The sequence below is a fragment of the Musa acuminata genome, chromosome BXJ1-5, assembly GCF_036884655.1.
Source record: "Musa acuminata AAA Group cultivar baxijiao chromosome BXJ1-5, Cavendish_Baxijiao_AAA, whole genome shotgun sequence".
Classification (NCBI taxonomy): Eukaryota; Viridiplantae; Streptophyta; class Magnoliopsida; order Zingiberales; family Musaceae; genus Musa; species Musa acuminata.
The window spans coordinates 33,109,623-33,130,073 of record NC_088331.1 but is presented as its reverse complement, the minus strand read 5'-3'; the positions used below and the strand labels follow the sequence as shown (position 1 = coordinate 33,130,073).

The 20,451-nt window shown below is 39.2% G+C and overlaps 1 protein-coding gene across 1 annotated transcript; it reads left to right on the top strand.

Annotated features, from left to right (window-relative positions):
- Positions 1 to 4,418: 4,418 nt before the first annotated feature.
- LOC103985142 (uncharacterized) lies at positions 4,419 to 4,954 on the top strand. Its single transcript, XM_009402767.2, has 2 exons — positions 4,419 to 4,491; positions 4,577 to 4,954. The coding sequence occupies exons 1-2, from the start codon at positions 4,431 to 4,433 to the stop codon at positions 4,885 to 4,887; spliced, it is 372 nt and encodes a 123-aa protein (XP_009401042.2). The 5' UTR covers positions 4,419 to 4,430; the 3' UTR covers positions 4,888 to 4,954.
- Positions 4,955 to 20,451: the final 15,497 nt, after the last annotated feature.

Genomic DNA, 20,451 nt, shown 5'->3' with positions numbered 1-20,451 from the left:
AATTTTGATTACTTCAACTTGGCAATCCATTAACTATGCATAAATCTTAGATTAGAAATATTCATGAAGTAATACAATCATAACAAATTCATACAAAATCTACCCAAAAATTAGATATTAATTCACTAGGTTGCTCAAAAGCATCAAAAAATATGAGTATACAAATTGCTATGCTGAAATCCTAGATATATCTATGGAAAGGTTGAGTATTCTTACCTTGTTCTTTCTTAGAACTAGAGTTCTTAGTCTCTAAGAAGGAAAGGATAAAGACGATAAGTGAGGGTCATGCCTTATCTAGTTAAATGAGAAGCATAAATTCAAATTGAAAAGGAGGTGAGGAACATTCTAGAATTTGGGGGTTGCTTAGTAGATTGTCTTGATGGGTTGAGCTTAGCTAGCCAATTAGGCTCAATTATTTTTTATTCTAAATATAATTTTAAGGTTGGTATAATTTAATATGAACCTAATTTGAATTGATAAAAATAATGAGTTAAAAGTCTAAATTTATCTTTCAATTTTACTTATGTATCTTAACATCATCCACTACTCTATCCATGTATAAGTAAATCAATTTGCTATCCTATATGCAAATGATGATTAAACCTTAGACTCACTTACTTTAAATATAATCAATCTTATTTAAATTTTAATAAACACTTTAGATCTATAACAATGCAAAAGTTAATTTTAATCAGTGTATGCACATTTATTGTAATAACTTAACCTTACACTCAAGTCTGTTAGTATACTTATATTTATTTCATAGAAGGATCATATCTTTTTGTGACAAAACATATATAAAAATTGGCATCAGTACTTATATATACTTCAAACAATATTTTAAAAAACTTTTTGCATAATATTTTTAAAAGCATGTACTTCAATTTTAAAAACGAATAACATAAGCATACTATATATTATGTTTATAAAGCATAAATATCATTATATATATCTTTAGGTGATGAAGGAAAATCTCAATGACACTTTGAACAAGCTCCAAAACTCTCCTAATCTACCAGACCTTAAGCCAAGTCATCACTCAAACTTCAAAGCCCAATTTCGTCAGCCCCATATCAGAATCTAAGTGGGACTCATATTAGGGCAGCATGTAGCCAATTGATGGGGCATAACTAGAGGAGCCTAGAAAGTCTTAAAGGTATTAGAACTCCAAATAATAAAAGCATTATGACTCTTTTAAGTCCTAAAAAGAGTAGAACTCTTTTGCGCCCCTTTACCTATAAAATAAGGAGGCATAACACTCTTCAATAATCCAAAAGCCAATAGGCCCTAAGGAAGACTTCCATCCGAGAGGAAGAGTAGAAAAAGAAAGAGAAGGAGAAGTGGAGTAAGTTAGCAGCCTCCTTTCTTCTAATCGTGTAGCTTTCATCTTTCAATTTCCCCATTCTACTATAATAGCTTTATAGCAAAGAACCAGCCAAAGCTTCAGCTGGCTCTAGAAATCTACAAGTGACGAGTCAAAGTAGAAGAAGAGGAGGTGCTACTGAGTTCTTCTAACCACAGTCCCTTCTTCCTTGAATGCCAATATTTGAAGCCTTGCTTTGAAGTTTCATCCAACTGCTGTGAGAAGTTCAAAAGCCATGCTATTCACTTCAAACCTTAGGAGGCTAAGTGCACCCAGGGTGTTGTCTAAGACAAATTGTGTTCTTACACACCTAGTTGGGACTTTTCACACTCTTATTTATGTTGCCTAGTCTCTTGTAATTCACTTTTGATATTTTAAGATAATAAAGTTTATTTCTTTAGTTTTATGGTTAGTTTCATAGTAATATTTTTCTCCTCGACCAAAATTTCTTATTCGAGAGGTGGTATCGAATTGATAGACTGTCGAACCAGAACCCCATACAGATCATTAGATGGATCACCCCATGAAGTTCTATGTTAGTGCCACATATGGAGGATGTCAAGCCATCATCATGATATGTTAAGAATCAAATCAGACTAGATCTAGTGTAACTACTAAAATGACACATTTGTAGAAAGTTAAATTGATAATGACACCTCACATGTGGGGAGATATGCTGGAAGATTTACTTCATAGCATAACTCCAATGATGATTAAAAGAGGCCCAAGTAGTATAAGTGTGGTCAAATCGATCCAAAATATTCTTTTCAATGATAAAATGGTTGAATTGACCTAAAGTACTCTTTTCAATGATAACGTAGTCAAATCGGCTCAAAGTGCTCTATTTGATGATGACACGACTGAATTATCTCATTACACATTTTTCAATGGCAATGTAACTGAATCAACCCAATGTGCTTTTTTCTATAATAAGATGGTCAAACCATCCTCTTCATGGTTGGTAGTCAAACAAAAATATCTTTATGCCCTAACTCTCGACCCTAGACCACAACAAATAATGAAATGGTCCAAAACCTCATTGTAAAAAGGCCCCTTAGTACATTTTTAGAGAGACTCGTAATCTAATATATTCAATTCTTAAAGATTTAACATTCAACCACCATTGACTCAAAAGCTAATTTAAACTTCGTAGGGGATGGGCATGCCCCCGACATAATTTTATAACATGGACTCGAAATGATTTAATTCGATACTACCCCACGTCAAGAGAGACACAAATATGATCTTGGTAGGCTCTGATTAGAATCCTAGTTGGATAATCAAAATATTCTTTATAAATAATAAGTTTAATGAAAGTTGAGGAACAAGATATAAAATTATCAAGATAGAAGTAGAAATTGAGCCAACATGACTAACTTTAAGTGTTGACACATTTTAGTAGTGTGAATGTTAGGAATATTAAATGTCAAAGTTCTAAAAAATAATTTCAAAGAACTCAATGTCATATGATTTGAACAAGTAAAATCAAGTGGTTGAGTAGTATTATTTAACATGTCAAAAATTATAGAGACAAAATGAAAATGCACGAGACATAAATTGATCGACTATGGCTTTGACATATGTATCAGAAAGTATTGGGACAATGGAGGAAGACTCGATAGGTTTTTTCTTTTTTTTTCCAAAAATGAAGACTCGGTAGTTACTACTATAGCCATCTTTCTAGCAATTTTAAGACATTCCTTAATCATATGTCCAATCTTACAATAGTATCTACAAGCTAGGTTTTCATGCTCTTCATTTTGAGAATGATTTGATTCGTTCAAATGCTTTTGGAAGTATGATTATGTTTTATATTTTTTAATTGGGTGATGAGCATGTAATATTGTCTTACTATTTTTTGAGACGAAACTTTTGAAAGGAAAATATCCGAGGAAGTGGTTTGCGATAAAGCAAAGAGGCCCCAACAAGCTCTAAAGCATCATTTTAAAGTCATTAGAAATGGATTATCTCAAATAATACAATGCCATCTTTTTATATTCCCATCGAGGTTCAAGCAAAGCAAGTTGATCCGTAAGAGACGTCATTTAAGAATAGAACTCATTAACAAATTGATCGAGGGACTATTTCATATGATGCAAATCGGTGAAAATGTGATATTGTTGAGCTAAGTATCTTGAAGCACAATGAATAGATAAAAACTCTCAAAATTTTGTTTCGAAACAACTAAAATACATGGATGTAACTGAGGTACTAGCTTGTCCATGTAATAATTTTATGTTTATTATTGTCTCACTACGATCCTCACATGCTTTTGAGGATTTTGAATCATTCCTCAATTGGTAATTTAATATCACTACTGAATTAGTATTAAAGCTTTCGACCTTTGCAAAAAAAAAAAAAAACTTTGCATAGTTTAGCCCAATAAGTGTGTGTTTTTATTTTCAAAAAACTTTCATCTTACACATGAACTTAGACATAAGACTTATTACTTGTACATTGATATACTAGATGTCTCCAGCCCAATGAGTATAGTTAAACTTATTGAAAATAATACAAATGAGTTTAGAAGCATCTATCTATCTATCTATCCATCTTTGAGTCACATCAAAAGAAAAAATCTTAGAACAGGTGACTCAACTTTAAGGAGTGTCTTACTGTGATGTCATGAAAGAGAACTTCAAGAAGAAAAAGAGATTTGAAGAAGATGAAGAATAAACTTTGTATTTATTCATATCTTTGTTGTGTACATCACAATGATATTTATAGAATGAAAAACAATTAAATCAATCCCATCATTTGTGGGATTTATATAAATTAATGGATGTATAGTAAGATGGAATATCTAATCTTCTGATGATGATGATGATGATGGTAATAATCATCATGATAAAGGGAATTAAAAGAATATGTTATCTAATCTTCTGATGATGATGGTAAGAATCATCATGATAAAGGGAATTAAAAGAATATGATATACTCTTTAACATAGTAAGTTTGATGCTACTAATAGCGGTGATCAAAGCAAAACCCTATTGTTTGTTCTGTCTATATATATATGCATTCACTACGTAAAGGCTTTCACCCTCTCGAGACAGAGAGGGCTACGATGTCTCCTGTCGTCAAGCTACTCCTCTTTGCCTCACTCCTGCTCCATATCTCTACAACAGGTATGCTTCTTCGCCTCTCCTCCAACAAGCATCAACGAGTCGACGATAACGTAACGCATGCTTTGATCAATGTTTGTGCTGACAGCGGACTGCCAGGGATGCGATCTGTCCAGCATTCAGGTGCAGCAGACCAACACAGGAGAGAAGGCGGGCAACGACAAGGTGTTCGAGGTGGAGGTGAAGAACGTGTGTAGTTGCACTATCTCCAGCGTGTTCCTGCGCTCCGTGGGCTTCTCCAGCTCCATAGTAGTCGACCCCAAGCAGTTCCGGTGGGAGGGCACCGACTACGTCGTCAACGACGGCAAGGGCATCCCCAGCTCGCAGTCCATCAAGTTCCGCTACGCCTGGGACAGAGCCTTCGCGATGTCTCCTGCGAGCCTGAAAGTTAATTGCTGATGAAGCAGTGACACTTACTGGCCATGCCTGTAAACACAAGATCCGAACACTGTTGATCTTTTGAAGAGTCGAGGATGCAGGCGTTGCAATGCATTTGAATTCCTTTGCATCGAATAAAAGCTCTCTCTTTATACTTGCAATATTTTTTTGGGGTTTCGTGCATGAAACAAGTACTAGTCATTGTCTTCCTTTCGATTGATTAAAGCTCCGCATTTTGAGAGCATTTAGACATCTGCTTCATGCGGTTTCGGGTCCTTTCGTGAGCCCTGGAAGTGGCCGCACAAGTTACATGAAAGAAGAGATCGCCAATCAAGTCAACCATTCAAAAACATCCAGATTCAAAGTATAAATCTTGAAATGTAGGTTGTGCTGCTAAACAAGTAAGAAATATTATGGCCGAGGCACCACAGGATGTCATGAACTTGAGAACGTCACTGCCATCTAGTTTTAGTCAATCCTGAAAGAAAGAAAGAAAGAAAGAAAGAAAGAAAGAAAGAAAGAAAGAAAGAAAGAAAGAAAAGGTTTTCTGAAATATTTTGTTATGTCGCTAGAAATTGTATTAAAATGTCATTCCAAAGAATATATTCACCATTCCATTATCAATGGTTGCTCGGCAACCATTTATTTGCTTGCCATATCATTATTGCCATGGAAGGAAGAATATTCTTTATAGGCTCCCATAGGATATGATATTCTGAATAGACATGAAGCATATGATATGGCAAGTTCAGAAAAAGGAGATCAGCGGAGGGAAGCCAAAATTCTCATTCATCAAGAACAGGTGGCATGAAGCATCCAAGATTCTTGAGATCATCTGAAAGTACTGCTTGAGAGCTTACGGATGTTGAGTGCCTGTTGCATTTGATGGAAGATTAAAAAGAAAAAAGTAGTGGAAGAAATATGAGTTGGGAATAGAAGAAGATATAGAGGTACGATTGAAAGGTGAGATAAGAGTATGCCGAAGGAGAGTCTTCACGTAATTTTATTTTCTCCACGTACAATACTATAAACTCCTATTAAGGATTAGGAGAGACAGTTTTTAAGGGTCATGGAACCATTGAATAGTTATTTACCTTTTCATAGTCACTCTGCTCAGTATAACCTTTTTGTTTTTATACGTTCTTTCATTTCATGATGTCTTTTCCCAATACAACGTGTAAGATAGATAAATTAAACTTATGATGCAGGACGAGGAACAATATAATTCCTTTTTTAAAATAAAACATAATAGAAAAACAACGATTTTTATGCCATACACTTTAAAACAATCAAAAGGAAGACAATGACAAGTGTTTATTTCATGCATGAAACTCCAAACGAAGATTGCAAGGATAAAGAAAAAGGCTTTTTTTCCACGCAGAGCAATTCACATGCATTGCGACGCCTCCATCCTCGACTCTTCAAAAGATCAAGTGTTCGGATCTTGTGTTACAGGCATGGCCAGTGAGTGCCACTGCTTCATCAGCAGTTCACTTGCAGGCTCACAGGAGACATCGCGAAGGCTCTCTCCTAGGCGTAACGAAACTCCAAGGACTACGAGCTGGGGATGCCCTTGCCGTCGTTGACGACGTGGTTTGTGCCCTCCCGCCGGAACGACTTGGGGTCAACTACAATGGAGCTAGCGAAGCCCACGGAGCGCAGGAACACGCTAGAGATGGTGCAGCTGGATAGGTTCTTCACCTCCACCTCGAAAACCGGGTCCTTGCCTACCATCTCCCCTGTTTGGCTGCGACACCTAAATGCTGGACAGATCGCATCCCTAGCCATCCATTATTACTACAAACAACGATCAAAGCATGCGTTACGTTATCGTCGACGCGTTGGAGGAGAGAGGCGAAGAGGATACCTATTGTAGAGATACGAAGCAGGAGTGCAACAAAGAGGAGAAGCTTGACGATAAGAGCCATCATAGCAATCTCTGTTTCGAGAAGGTGAAACCCTTTTTCTTTGTGAGCATATATAGACAGAACAAACAATAGGGTTTTGCTTTGATCACCACCATTAGAGTGTCAAAGTTAATCTTGAAGAAATTTCCTATAAAATATTGATTGTTTCATTGTGTATTTATACACTGTATATCATTGATCTTCTATCTTTAACATATTTGGAATATAAGGTTATAGCCAGATTTACTTATATCACTGATCTGGCATCATGATCCTCTATTATATCCTTAAAAAATTGAGCTTCTATCATTAATGTCAATCTTAGAATAATATAAGTGGATACCTTACGTGCAAGTGACTCTACGATGGAGTTAGCCAATTTGTCAGAAATATAAACATGGGATACATATAGTTGTTCTTCAACAATTTGACCTTTGATAAAGTGAAAATCGATGATACTGTATTTCATGCAAGAGTAAAATATCATATTAGAGTATCGGTGGGTGCACTAATATTATCATAGTATATTGTTGGAGTTGACTAGTAGATAATGTAAAATTCGTAAAGCAAGTGGGTGACCCAATTGAGTTCTACTATAGTGGTGACGATTGCTCAATCCTTAGCTTTTGTTTTGAATCTTATGACCCAATTGTTTACAAAGAAGAAATCTATGATTGAGAATTATTTTTAGAATATTGTATGATATGCTTTAGTGTAGACCAATTAGTAACGGAGAGTCGATGCATAAATTATGATAATTTATTGATTATAAATAAAATATCTAGATCAATTCTATGTGAGATCCATAGCAGGGCTACTATAATATAGTTTGAGTAATTTAGTGGAAGAGTTGGGTGGCAACTACCGGCATTCTTCATATTCATCTTTGATAATTGATCTCAAATATTCTTCTTTTGAGAGAAGAAAAGACTACAAGATATGAATGCTACCTCCACACAGAAAACATCTTAACGGTCCTAGATCTTTGATGGAAAATTAATTTATTAATTACTTAAATAATTACTTGATCTCAAAGAAATTATCGCTTATGATAATGATGTCATCCATATAAACTAATAAGTATATAATACATCTATATTATTATCACAAGAAAAAAGAGCTATTAGATTTGGAATTGACAAACCTTGCTGATATAAAAAATGAGTTAAGTTCTGTATACCAAGCTCATAGAGCTTATAAAGTCCATTGATAGTTTTTGTTTGTAAACATGGTTGAGATATTGAGGATGAACAAATCTAAGGGTTATTGCATATAGATATATTCAATTGAAGTCTCCAACAAGAAAGCATTATTAACATCTAGTTATCATATATATTAGTCTTGAGTGATAGTCAAACTCAAGATGAGTCAAATTATTATCAGCTTAATAATTGAATTGAAGGTCTTTATAAAGTCAACACTTGATAATTGGTGAAACCCTCTAGCCACTGAATGTGCTTTGTATTTAACGATGGATCTATTTGAGTTTCGCTTAATTCAAGAGATCCTCTTATACCCAATGATTTTTTTTATATATTAGATAGTACAAAAGTCTATATGACATTATGAAGTAAAGTATTATATTCCTAACATACAACATTACACTAATAACGGGATTTTTGGACTTGGGTGATGCTTATGGGTTTAGTAGGTTTGAGTGGAGATCTTATGATATGATAGTGTAGAGATTAAGAACCTAGCATAATATGAATATATCATTTTTTGAGCACATTGTCATGTGATATTCATGCTCGATGAAATTACTAGGTTGTGTTGGTTGAATGAGAGTTGATGATGATTTAGTTACACATACCTGATCATGTTGATGCAAAACAATATCATGTAGCCATGGAGAGGATAAAGACATCACCTACAATATCGAGGCTATTACTACATTGGGCATTATAAAGTAGCTTAGTAGATGGGTAGATAGAAAAATTATAAAAGGGATATACTATTAAAGTAGAGCAATAATGGAGTAGGGATTCGGAGGAGAATGACTTGTTAATCTGGCTAGAAGCATTTTTAAAGGGGTCTCATATAAGCTTACCTATAGCTGGTTGTAGTAGTAGCTCTTACTGCTAAAGGAGTAAGGTTTTGGCAGGGAAAGTTGGGTTTGACAAATATAATATGATGGTATTTAAAGATATTTTGAGTTTGATAACCAAACACTAAATAATATTATGTTTAAGAGAGTAGATGATGAAGATACATGATCTAAATCTTAATGTTAACTTATGTAAAATATATGACCAAAGCTAAGGATAGTATAAACACGTAAATGCTCTTTAAGTTTATAAAAGTTTAGAGGTTTATGAAATAGTCATTCAAATTCTGACTAGTGTTGTAGAATTAGGGTAACCATATGATTAATTAGGAAGAAGAGAGAAAGAAAACAAGCATGATGGATTTAGTGGGTCACCTCTTCGGCATACAATTGATATCCCTAATCACTAAGATATAGAGAGGAGTGGGAAGTCTTACTTGAAATAAGAAAGCTCTAGTACCACGAAGAGATTTGCTATGAAAAATTAATTATTTCATTCATATGGGGTACAATATATTTATACATATTTTGGATGAAAGAGATTGCCCTCAATCATACACATGTATTATGATAAATAATCTTCAGATCATAGATTAATTAAAAATTATGACATATTTGGAATATAAAGTTGTTAGCCATATTATTTCTATCCTTAATCCTCTATCAAATCTCATACTCGTTGATTCCCTTAATCATTGTAATTCTAATCTCATACTTGTTAGGGATATAAAGTTTCTCCTACATCTTCATTTTCTTCGAGTATCCTTTGTTCTTGAAGTTCCCTTTCATGATATCAGATATTGCTCAAAGTTGAGTCCTCTCTTCCATATAAATTTATCAATTGTGGTGTTAATTTTCTTTTATCTATTTATTAGCCTTATTCTTTGCCTCTTTCATTTGCCTATATCGAAGAATATTTCTTTTGATACGACCCATACATAATTATATATCTCTCAACTATTTTCATTATTTTTAATGAGTCTAACTGCATTGACGGGGTTCAAGCAATGCAAAGTTTCTTAAAAGGGTGAAAGCACTGACACTATGTTACTGGTGATATTAAATTACTAGTTAAGGATGATTTAAATCCTCAAAAACATTTGCAAATCATATTGAAGAGTAAGATAACAATAATTATAAGATTATTACACAGATAACTAATATCTTGCATCCATTAATAGGATCGTTTTGATACAACAAAAAATCTTTGAGAGTTTTAATCTATTTGTGATACTGATGATAGTAGATGAGATTTTCCTAACTGTTTGAGGAAATCTCTTTACTCTGTTGAGGGAAATCCTCTAACCTATTGAGGAAAATTCTTCCTTTTAACCTATATAAAAGGAAAGGGATATATTAATAACAATCAACTTCTTCTACAACTTGTTTATCTATTTATTTTCTAACATGGTATCAGAGCAGTTCCTCCTTGGAGACAGTAGTATCGTCGTGTGTTAGCCAAGCAGCCACAGTAACACGCTGCCTCAAGCGGAGTCATTGAAGAAGACCAAGACACGGATTCAGAGCCAGTGCTAACGAGCACCTTCTTGGCTCTGCTCATCCACTCCTTCTCTTCCTTCATCGCTGGTCTTGCTTTTCTTCGTCGGCCTTGCTTTTCTTCGTCGGCCTTGCTCCCTCTCCTATTTGCAGACACTCTCCGTCGCCGGCCTACAGTAGACACTCTCCGTCACCGCCACGCAAGGAGGAAAACATTCTCTCACTGCCTCCTCAATAGCGGCGAACGACGAACAGCAATGTCTTCCTCGCTTCCCGGTCAGCAGCAGTCGCAACTACTGCATCTTCCTTCCTCTACCGTAGCAGCTTTTGTTGTCGCTTCCCTCTACACAACGACGCCTCCTCAACGGCGGTGTCTTCCACCTCAATAGCGACGAACGGCGAATGACGGTGTCTTCCTCGCTCAGTCTTCCTTGCTTAACGACGGCTACTGCATCTTCCTCCTTTGCTGTCGCAGCCGCTTCCCGGCCAGCAGCAGCCCAACCGCTGCATCTTCCTTCCTCTACCGCAGCAGCTTTCACTACCGCTTTCCTCTATACACCTAATTGCTGTAGATTTCTCTCACTGCAGTTTCCTTGAGTACCGCTGCAGATTTTTACGGCCATTTCCCGACGAACCACAATCTTGACTATCGCTGTAGTTTTCGTGGCCATCTTCCGGCGAACTGCAGCCTCTATAATCTGCTACAGCAAGCAGCAATCTATAGCAGCGGCCCCTCCCTCCCTCATTCTCCACCTTGTGTGACCTGAGTATCACACAAGGTTTGCTGCATTACTTCTTCTAAAAAAAAAAATGTCTTCGTTCACTTCTTCTGATATTTCAGTTCCTGTAGGGACTCCCACTTCTTGTTCTTCTATAGGGCTTATCTCCATCAATGCTGCCACGCTGATCCCCTTTAAGTTATCAAAGGATGGCAACTATACATCCTAGCGAGCTCAATTTTCTAATATTTTATTTGGATACGACTTGTGTTGGGAAATCTTGGGGGCGACATCATATGCGTAGCGGAAGAACAAGAAAATAAAATCCCCGATTCCCAAAGAGATGTTTGTCGTCGTGCGAAGATTGGTGCGCAAAATCCGTGAAACTTAAAACTGCGTATGGAGTAGATTGTGTTACCTAGGGAGATCGTATATCCATGTTTCCTTGCAGATCCTTATGAGAGGGTGAAGGAGGTCAAGCGTCCTCCTCTCTAGCGGTGATCCACATAGTAGGGTTGCGACGACACTCCTCAAAACTCCAAGCTTGCTCTGAGGTGGAGAGGGAGAGGAGAATAGGAAAGGCAACCAAAGGCTTTAGCCTATGAGGCTCTGAATCCCTCCTATTTATAGAGGTCCCCTGTCAAACCCTAATGGGTCCTCCCCTAGTGGGTATTGGATCTGCATCCAATAAGACAAGGGCTCCGTCGGATATCTCATATCCGAACCTCTACTCATCGCAATGCCTACCATATGTGTGTGACCCTCTAGGCTCAATATTGAGCTGGCCGTGAGTCATACCTATCAAAACTCCTTCTAACTCAGTGAATTATTATCTCTGTAATAATTCACTTGACTCGTCGACTACGGACGTACTAGGCCACTACGCCGTAGTCTCCAGACGATACAGGGGAATCCAATCCATTGGACCTGTCTGTCCTTAGTTACCGTGTACCTATAGTCCCTCATCCCTCTAATATCCCAGAGACCGTATATCGAGCATGGTGCTGTCAGACTCATACGGTTTCTACTCGAGTCTCGCTCTAATCGGATTCTCCCGGAGAACTCTTTCTCTCTTAACCCGAATGACCTTGGCCAGGGATTTGTCTGAGCAAGAACACATGGGATATTCCTCTCATGACACCGAGAGTAGATGATCCTCTATCGACACTCAATAGCCGTCGTAAGGTCGACTACCACTCCCAATGACCAGTTGTACTAGATTTGGGACAGCCAAACCTATAAGTCTAGTATCAAAGAGTGGAGCACTCATACAGGACATCCTTGGTGTCTCAAGTCTAAGGACCAGATACACCATTAGGACTATGGAATCGCTGTATGACAATAAGGCATCATCAACCATCCAGCATTCCGTAAGCGGATCAATCAGTGAACTCATTCTCCAATGAGCACCTATATTGTATCCCTAGTATCCCTACACGAGCAGCTATGAGACCAACTGCATCCATCATATGGACGGGTATACAACACACTAGTCTGTCCGGTTATCACGATGTCCCTCTCGAGTAACCTATGACCGGGATTATTTAGGATATGTGTTTAAAGGTGAATCGATCTCATTATCGTGATCTCATCATGATCCGATTCCCATCGCACAAATCCAAGGACATCACAATATATATATGCATATATGCAATAGTTATAAAGTGATATATGCCAAAATGTAATAAGCAAAAAGATTCTGTATCAAGTCACACATGCCATCACTCACGTGATTGGCTTGTTGGGCACCTATGACTAGCAATCTCCCACTTGACCTAAAGCCAATCACCTATGTGTCTGATCTCCATCAGACCCCTGTGACGCTCAAAGACAATTTGAGACAACGGCATTGTCAGTGGATCTACAATGTTATCTTCGGATGGAACTCTTTCCACTACTACATCTCCTCGGGTTACGATCTCTTTGATAAGTTGGAACCTCCTCAGAACACTTCTGATGAGACCCGAGTTCCCTTATTTGAGTAATCACCCCATAGTTGTCGCAATATAAGGAAGTCGACTTCTCGTTATCCGGAACGACTCTCAAATCTGTGATGAACATCTTCAACCAGACTCCCTCCTTTGCTGCATCTGATGCAGCAATATACTCCGCCTCTGTGGTCGAGTCAGTAGTAGTATCTTGCTTAGAACTCTTCCAGCACATTGCTCCTCCATTTAAGGTGTACACATACCCTGAATTTGACTTGCTATCATCGACATCAGACTAAAAACTTGAGGCTGTGTAGCCTTCAACCTTAAGGCTACTATCTTCATATACTAGTAAAAGATCCTTAGTCCTTCTCAAGTACTTAAGGATACACTTTACTGCTTTCCAGTGCTCCAAGCCTGGATCCGCCTAATACCTGCTCGTGACACTCAAAGTATGCGTTATATCAGGCCTAGTACATAGCATGGCATACATGATAGACCCTATTGCTGAGGCATAAGGTATCATATTCATGTTCGCCCTTTCTTCTGGAGTCTTTGGGGATATACTCGTAGAAAGAGATATCCCATGTCTCATCAGTATGAGACCTCTCTTGGAATTTTCCATACCAAACCATTTGACAATAGTTTATATGTACCTAGACTGGGACTAGCCAAGCATCCTCTTGGATCTATCTCTATAGATTCTAATCCCCAAGGTATTCATAGAGAAATGTCTAGATAACCAAGCCTTTACTGTGGATAGCATTCCTACGTCATTCCTAATGATCAGGATGTCATCCACATATAACACCAAAAAGGTGATAACACTCCCACTTACCTTCCTGTACACACAAGGCTCATCTTCGTTCTTAACGAAGTCATAAGATCTGATTGCCTCATCAAATCTTATGTTCCAACTTTGGGAAGCTTGCTTTAGTCCATAAATGAATCTAAGCAACCTACACACCTTATCTGGGCAGTTCTTGGACACGAATCCCTCAGGTTGCATCATATACACCTCCTCCTTGAGGTTCCCATTGAGGAATGCGGTTTTCACATCCATCTGTCAGATCTCATAATCATAGTGTGCTGTAATAGCCAATAGAATTCTGATGGATTTTAGCATTGCTACGAGTGAGAAGGTTTCGTCATAGTCAACACCTTGCCTTTGACGATACCCCTTAGCCACTAGCCTTGCTTTATAGGTCTCTACCTTTCCATCTACTCCGATCTTTTTCTTAAAAATCCACTTGCAACCGATGGGTACAATACCTTCGGGCGCATCAACTAGGTTTCAAACCTTGTTGGAGTACATAGAATCCATCTCAGAATTCATGGTTTTTTGCCACTTCCCGGAGTCTATACTCATAATAGCCTCCTCGTAGGTCTGAGGATCAATATCCTCAACATCCTCTCCTCTAATATGTGTCACATATCTCTCAAGAGGATGTGATACTCTATCAGACCTATGTAAAGTTGAAACTTGTGTATTATGTACCTGAACAGACTCGGGCTATAGAGTGGTGCTTGAGCTTAGTTCTCCAACCTCGCTCAACTCTATCGTGCTCCCACTATCTTCGCCAAGAATGTGTTCCTTCTCAAGGAACACTGCTCTCTTAGCTACAAAGACCTTTTGGTCCTCGAGATGATAGAAATAATACCCACGAGTTTCCTTGAGGTATCCCACAAATTTGCATCACTCTGTCCTTGATTCTAACTTATCGGGGTTATGTCTTTTAACGTGGGCAGGGCAGCCCCAAATCTTAACAACCTTATGATCAGGCTTCTTCCCTTTCCATATCTCATATGGTGTAGACACTACCGACTTAGTTGGAACTCTGTTCAGAAGGTAAGCTGTGGTTTCTATGACATATCCCCAGAACGAGATGAGTAGGTCAGCAAAACTCATCATAGACCGTACCATGTCTAATAACGTACGATTTCTCCTTTCAGAGACACCATTGAGCTGAGGTGTATAAAGAGATGTCCATTGGGATAATATCTCATGGTCCTTGAGGAACTGAATAAACTCTGTACTTAAGTACTCACCTCCTCGATCTGATCGAAGAGTTTTGATACTCTTTCCAGTCTGGTTCTCCACCTCATTCTTATACTCTTTGAATTTCTCAAAAGCCTCGGACTTGTACTTCATTAAGTACACATATTCATACCTTGAGAAATCATCAGTAAAGGTAATGAAGTAGGAGTAACCACCAATGGCATGAGTTGACATGGGTCCACATACATCACTATGTATGAGTTCCAATGGCTCAATGGCTCTCTCTCCAATTTCACTAAATAGAGAGTTGGTAATTTTTCACGAAGGCAAGGCTCGTAAGTTGCATATGACACATAGTCGAATGGATCTAGATATCCATCATTTAGCAACTTTTAAATCCTTCTTTCATGGATGTGACCTAGCTTACAATGCCATAGGTATGCACTGTTCACATCATCTCGTTTCCTCTTGGACACATTTACATTCATGATATGTGGAGTAGTGTCTAGCATAAACAAACCTTTATGCAATATTCCTCTCGCCAATCTCCTCTCGACTTTGCTAGAATTTACAATAAATTGTATATGTGATAAGCAATACTAGTATCCAATACCAATGCACTATCACAAAAATCTAACAATTGGAGATTGATCATGAATGTACCTAAAGCTTCTCCAAGCTTCTATTTCGCCCTCTCTGCAAGGTACTCTTTGCAGTTCCTCTTCCAGTACCCATCTTTGCCATAGTGGAAGCACTGACCTTTGTCTTTCACTGGGTCTTTCTTAGCAACCTTTGCTTTACCTGGTCTGCCCTTGCCCTTTCCCTTCTTAAGGGACCTTTCTGCTTTCCTTTTCTTTTTGGTCTCACCAATGTAGAGAACTGGCTTCTCTTTCTTAATAGTACTCTCTGCCTCCCTCAACATATTGAGGAGCTCTGGGAGATTCACCTCAAGCTTGTTCATATTAAAATTCATTATGAACTATGAAAAGGAATCTAGTAGAGACTGAAGCACAATGTCCACACATAAGTTATCCTCTGGGACCATTCCTAGACTTGTGACTTTTTCTATCCACTCAATCATCTTTAGGACATGGTTCTGAACCGGTGTCCCCTCAATCATCATAGCATGGAAGAGGCTCTTGGATATCTCATATCGCTGAGTCCTTCCCTATTCCTCAAACAATTTGCGAACATGTAGGAGAATGGATTTGACATCCATCTTTTCATGTTATCTTTGTAACTCAGGAGTCATAGAGCCCAACATATAGCACTGAGCAAGAGTGGAGTCATCAATGTACTTCACGTAGCAAGCGATCTCATCCTCGCTTACCCCTTCTTCGGGCGTAGGCATCACTATATCAAGGACGTACACGATTTTCTCCGCTGTGAGAACAATTCTCAAGTTATGGAACCAATACATATAATTTGGACCAGTGAGGAGGTTGACATCAAGTATGCCACGTAAGGGATTTGAAAGCGACATTTTTTAAAAATAAAGATGCAGCATAAATTAATAACATGCAGATTTTACAAGAAATAAACTATCAAGATATGGACTTCTATCTTAATATGCTCCCACTATTTTACTAACGAGTTACGTGACACCCTCAGCACATGAAACAGAAGTCTCCGACAGACTTCTAGTGAGGATCAGGATCCAATCAGCGTCTTAGTGTAACCTCGAGGGACTCGACCAATCACACTAAGCCTAAAAGGCAGGCAACTCTTGTCGATCACAAATCCTTGTGATTCCCGTCCTGTTCGGCCTCCGAATCACCATGGTCTCGAGGGACTCGACCAACCATGATGCTCGGTTAAGTCAACACCTTCGTTACAAGATGAGTCAGATTTGATGATATACCCTTGAGGGACTCGACCAAGCATACCATGCCCTCAGGTCACCGGTGACATCTCTATGTCATAAGCAAGATAGCGAATCGCGATATAGGTGAGTCTCGAGGGACTCGACTAACTCAACCTACACCGGTAATCGGTTCCTAATTATAATGATGAAAGGCCACGTGGGTCAATCTAATTGCTTCACGTTTACCGACTTTATATTATCGAGAGAGATGTCTCTATAATTTGGTCTCCTAATATGACATGTCACACATATGCATATTTAATATATATCTACATCATATGCAAATATATATACATATCTAATATGTGTAAAAGCAATCACACCAGATGATCATGGACCACAACCTAATGTGATTAGGCCCGAGCCAATAGGCCTAATCACTCACATCAAGATCTATGTGTGCAACGGTGCATCTTCATGCCCTATGATCGTCCACCTCATCCTCGTCGGTCCCGCTATCGCATCCACGCTCTCATTGCGCCTCCTCATGTGATTACAACTTAATCATAGGCACGCAGGTCCGACAATAAACGAGAAATATAATGGAGACTCGCAGACCTCAATAATATTAATTACAAGTACACACATCACACGGTCCATGATCATCCGTCCACACATCATACATCACATGATCGTCCATCTCATCCTCGTCGGTCCCGCTATCGCATCCACGCTCTCATTGCGCCTCCTCATGTGATTACAACTTAATCATAGGCACGCAGGTCCGACAATAAACGAGAAATATAATGGAGACTCGCAGACCTCAATAATATTAATTACAAGTACACACATCACACGGTCCATGATCATCCGTCCACACATCATACATCACATGTATATATAATCATCATAATGTAGGACTACTAGATAATGATAAAAAATAATAATCAACTAAACTTTTTAATTAATTAATATTTTATGAAATCAGGGATATATAGGGAATTTCTCAATTCTTAAGGATATTTTTATAATTTGGACAAAAGACAGAAATTAGAATTTCTCAAATTCATAGGGGCAAAACTATCTTTTTGTGCAATACCCTAATTCCCTCTTACTGCTAGCGATGGCCTGTGCGGCGGGGCGAGGGCGCTGCCCTCGCTTGCAGGCGGCACGCCCGCTGGCGGCACTACCGCTGCCCTACGGCGCCTCACCTCGCAGGAGAAGCGGCCACAGGCGCTCTGCCCGCGGGCTGCCAGCCCCGCCGGACGCAAGCTTGCTGCAAGCAGGCCGTCGGCCGGCTGCTGCAGACGCAGCCCTTGTGCTGCACGCCTTCGGTTGCGCTGCACGCACGCAGATCGAGGGCAACAACTGTTGCTGCCCTTGTTTCTACGTCAACGATTTTGATGTCAAAATTCTTCCTAAACACAACACGCAGTTTAAAACTAATCATTCGCACGAACAACCTGGCTCTGATACCATTATTGGGAAATCTTAGGGGCGACATCATATGCGCAGCGGAAGAACAAGAAAACAAAATCCCCAATTCCCAAAGAGATGTTCGTCGTCGTGTGAAGATTGGTGCGCAAAATCCGCGAAACTTAAAACTGCGTATAGAGTAGATTGTGTTACCTAGGGAGATCGTATATCCCTTTTTCCTTGCAGATCCTTAGGAGAGGGTGAAGGAGGTCAAGCGTCCTCCTCTCTAGTAGTGATCCACACAACAGGGTTGCGACGACACTCCTCAAAACTCCAGGCCTGCTCTGAGGTGGAGAGGGAGAGGAGAATAGGAAAGGCAAGCAAAGGCTCTAGCCTATGAGGCTCTGAATCCCTCCTATTTATAGAGGTCCCCTATCAAACCCTAAGAGCAGCTATGAGACCAGCTGCATCCATCATATGGATGGGTATACAGTACACCAGTCTGTCTGGTTATCACGATGTCCCTCTCGAGTAACCTATGACCGGGATTATTTAGGATATGTTTTTAAAGGTGAATCGATCTCATTATCGTGATCTCATCACGATCCGATTCCCATCGCACAAATCCAAGGACATCACAATATATATATGCATATATGCAATAGTTATAAAGTGATATATGCCAAAATGTAATAAGCAAAAAGATTCTGTATCAAGTCACACGTGCCATCACTCACGTGATTGGCTTGTTGGGCACCTATGACTAGCAACTTGTTAGGTTACATTGATGGCTCCTTCGGTTGTCCTTCGGCCATCCTCAACATCCCCGGAGATCACAGTCCAGTACCCAATCCAGCTCACAAACTATGGCTACGTCAAGATCGTCTCATCCTCTAAGCTATTCAAGCATTAGTTGCTGGATTCGTTGCTCCCTTGATATCTTCATGTGTGACAGCTGCCGATGCATGGTCTAAACTGCAAACCACCCTGGCAAATCATTCGCGTACTCGTAAGCTTAGTCTTCTATCCAAGCTTACGGTGACAAAACAAGAGGGAAGTACTATCTCTGATTATCTACCTATAACATATCAAGGTTATCATCAATGACTTGGCTTTGATAGGTCATTCCCTATGTGACGAAGAGGTTATCATTCATACCCTTAATGGTCTCGACACCGACTACAAGGAATTGGCTGTTGTAATTCGGGCACGCGACTCGCCAGTCTCTTTTGAAGATCTCTATGATAAGCTGACTGACTATGAGATGTACTTGAAGCGTGCGGACAAACTGCCTAGATCGATTGTCACAGCTCAAGTCAGTCACAAGTCTAAACGGAAGAGCACTCGGTACTCGCCGAACATCACCCAAGGTTTGGCTAATGCGCCTCTTGATTCTGTGAGTTCCATACAACACCCCTCCTATCCTCCTAGTCATCACTTCTCGCAAAGTGGCAACTCCAGCCATCATCCGTCTTGGCATCCTGCCCTACTGAGCCATCAAAGACGGGTCGTTTGCCAACTGTGTGACAAAGTCGGCTACTCCACTAAAGTTTACCGGTCTCGTCCCCGCCTCCCTGCTCCGTCACACTGGCCTCAGGTAAATCTCCTAACTACTCCGACACCTAGCCAGTCCAACTGGATTATCGACTCTGGTGCCTCTCATCACATCACCACTGATCTTCAGAATTTGTCTCTTCACAATCCCTATGGCGGCGATGAAGATATCATCATCGGTGATGGTAAAGGACTTCCTATAACTCATACTGGTTCTATAACGCTTAATTCTGACTCTACTACATTTACCCTTGATGATGTTTTATGCGCCCCTCATATTAAACGCAACCTTATTTCTGTTTCTCAATTTTGCAAATATAACAATACTTCCATTGAATTCTTTCCTGATTCATTTCTTGTTAAGGACTTGAGCACGGGGGCATCATTGGTCCAAGGCCCGAATAAAGACAACATCTATGAATGGTCGTCAGCCTCTCGAATAACCCAGTCCACTGTTCATTCTTTTATTGTGGCTCCAATTGATGTGTGGCATCGTCGGCTTGGTCATCCCTCGTCCTTTATTCAGCAGAAATTATTTTCTCGTCAAACTCTTCCTCTTTTTAAGTCCACTAATTCTATGATGCATTGTGATGCATGTCTTAGTAATAAGAGTCATCGACAGCCTTTTGGCTCATCTTCCATTTCCTCCTCTAAACCTTTTGAAATTATATATATTGATGTTTGGGGTCCTGCTCCAATCTTATCTTTTAATAA

Bases quoted from the DNA above. Each gene is read 5' to 3' on its own strand.
- LOC103985142 (XM_009402767.2), top strand. From the start codon at position 4,431: ATGTCTCCTGTCGTCAAGCTACTCCTCTTTGCCTCACTCCTGCTCCAT. The intron at 4,492-4,576 runs GTATGCTTCTTC...TTGTGCTGACAG, and splicing joins GCTCCATATCTCTACAACAG to CGGACTGCCAGGGATGCGAT.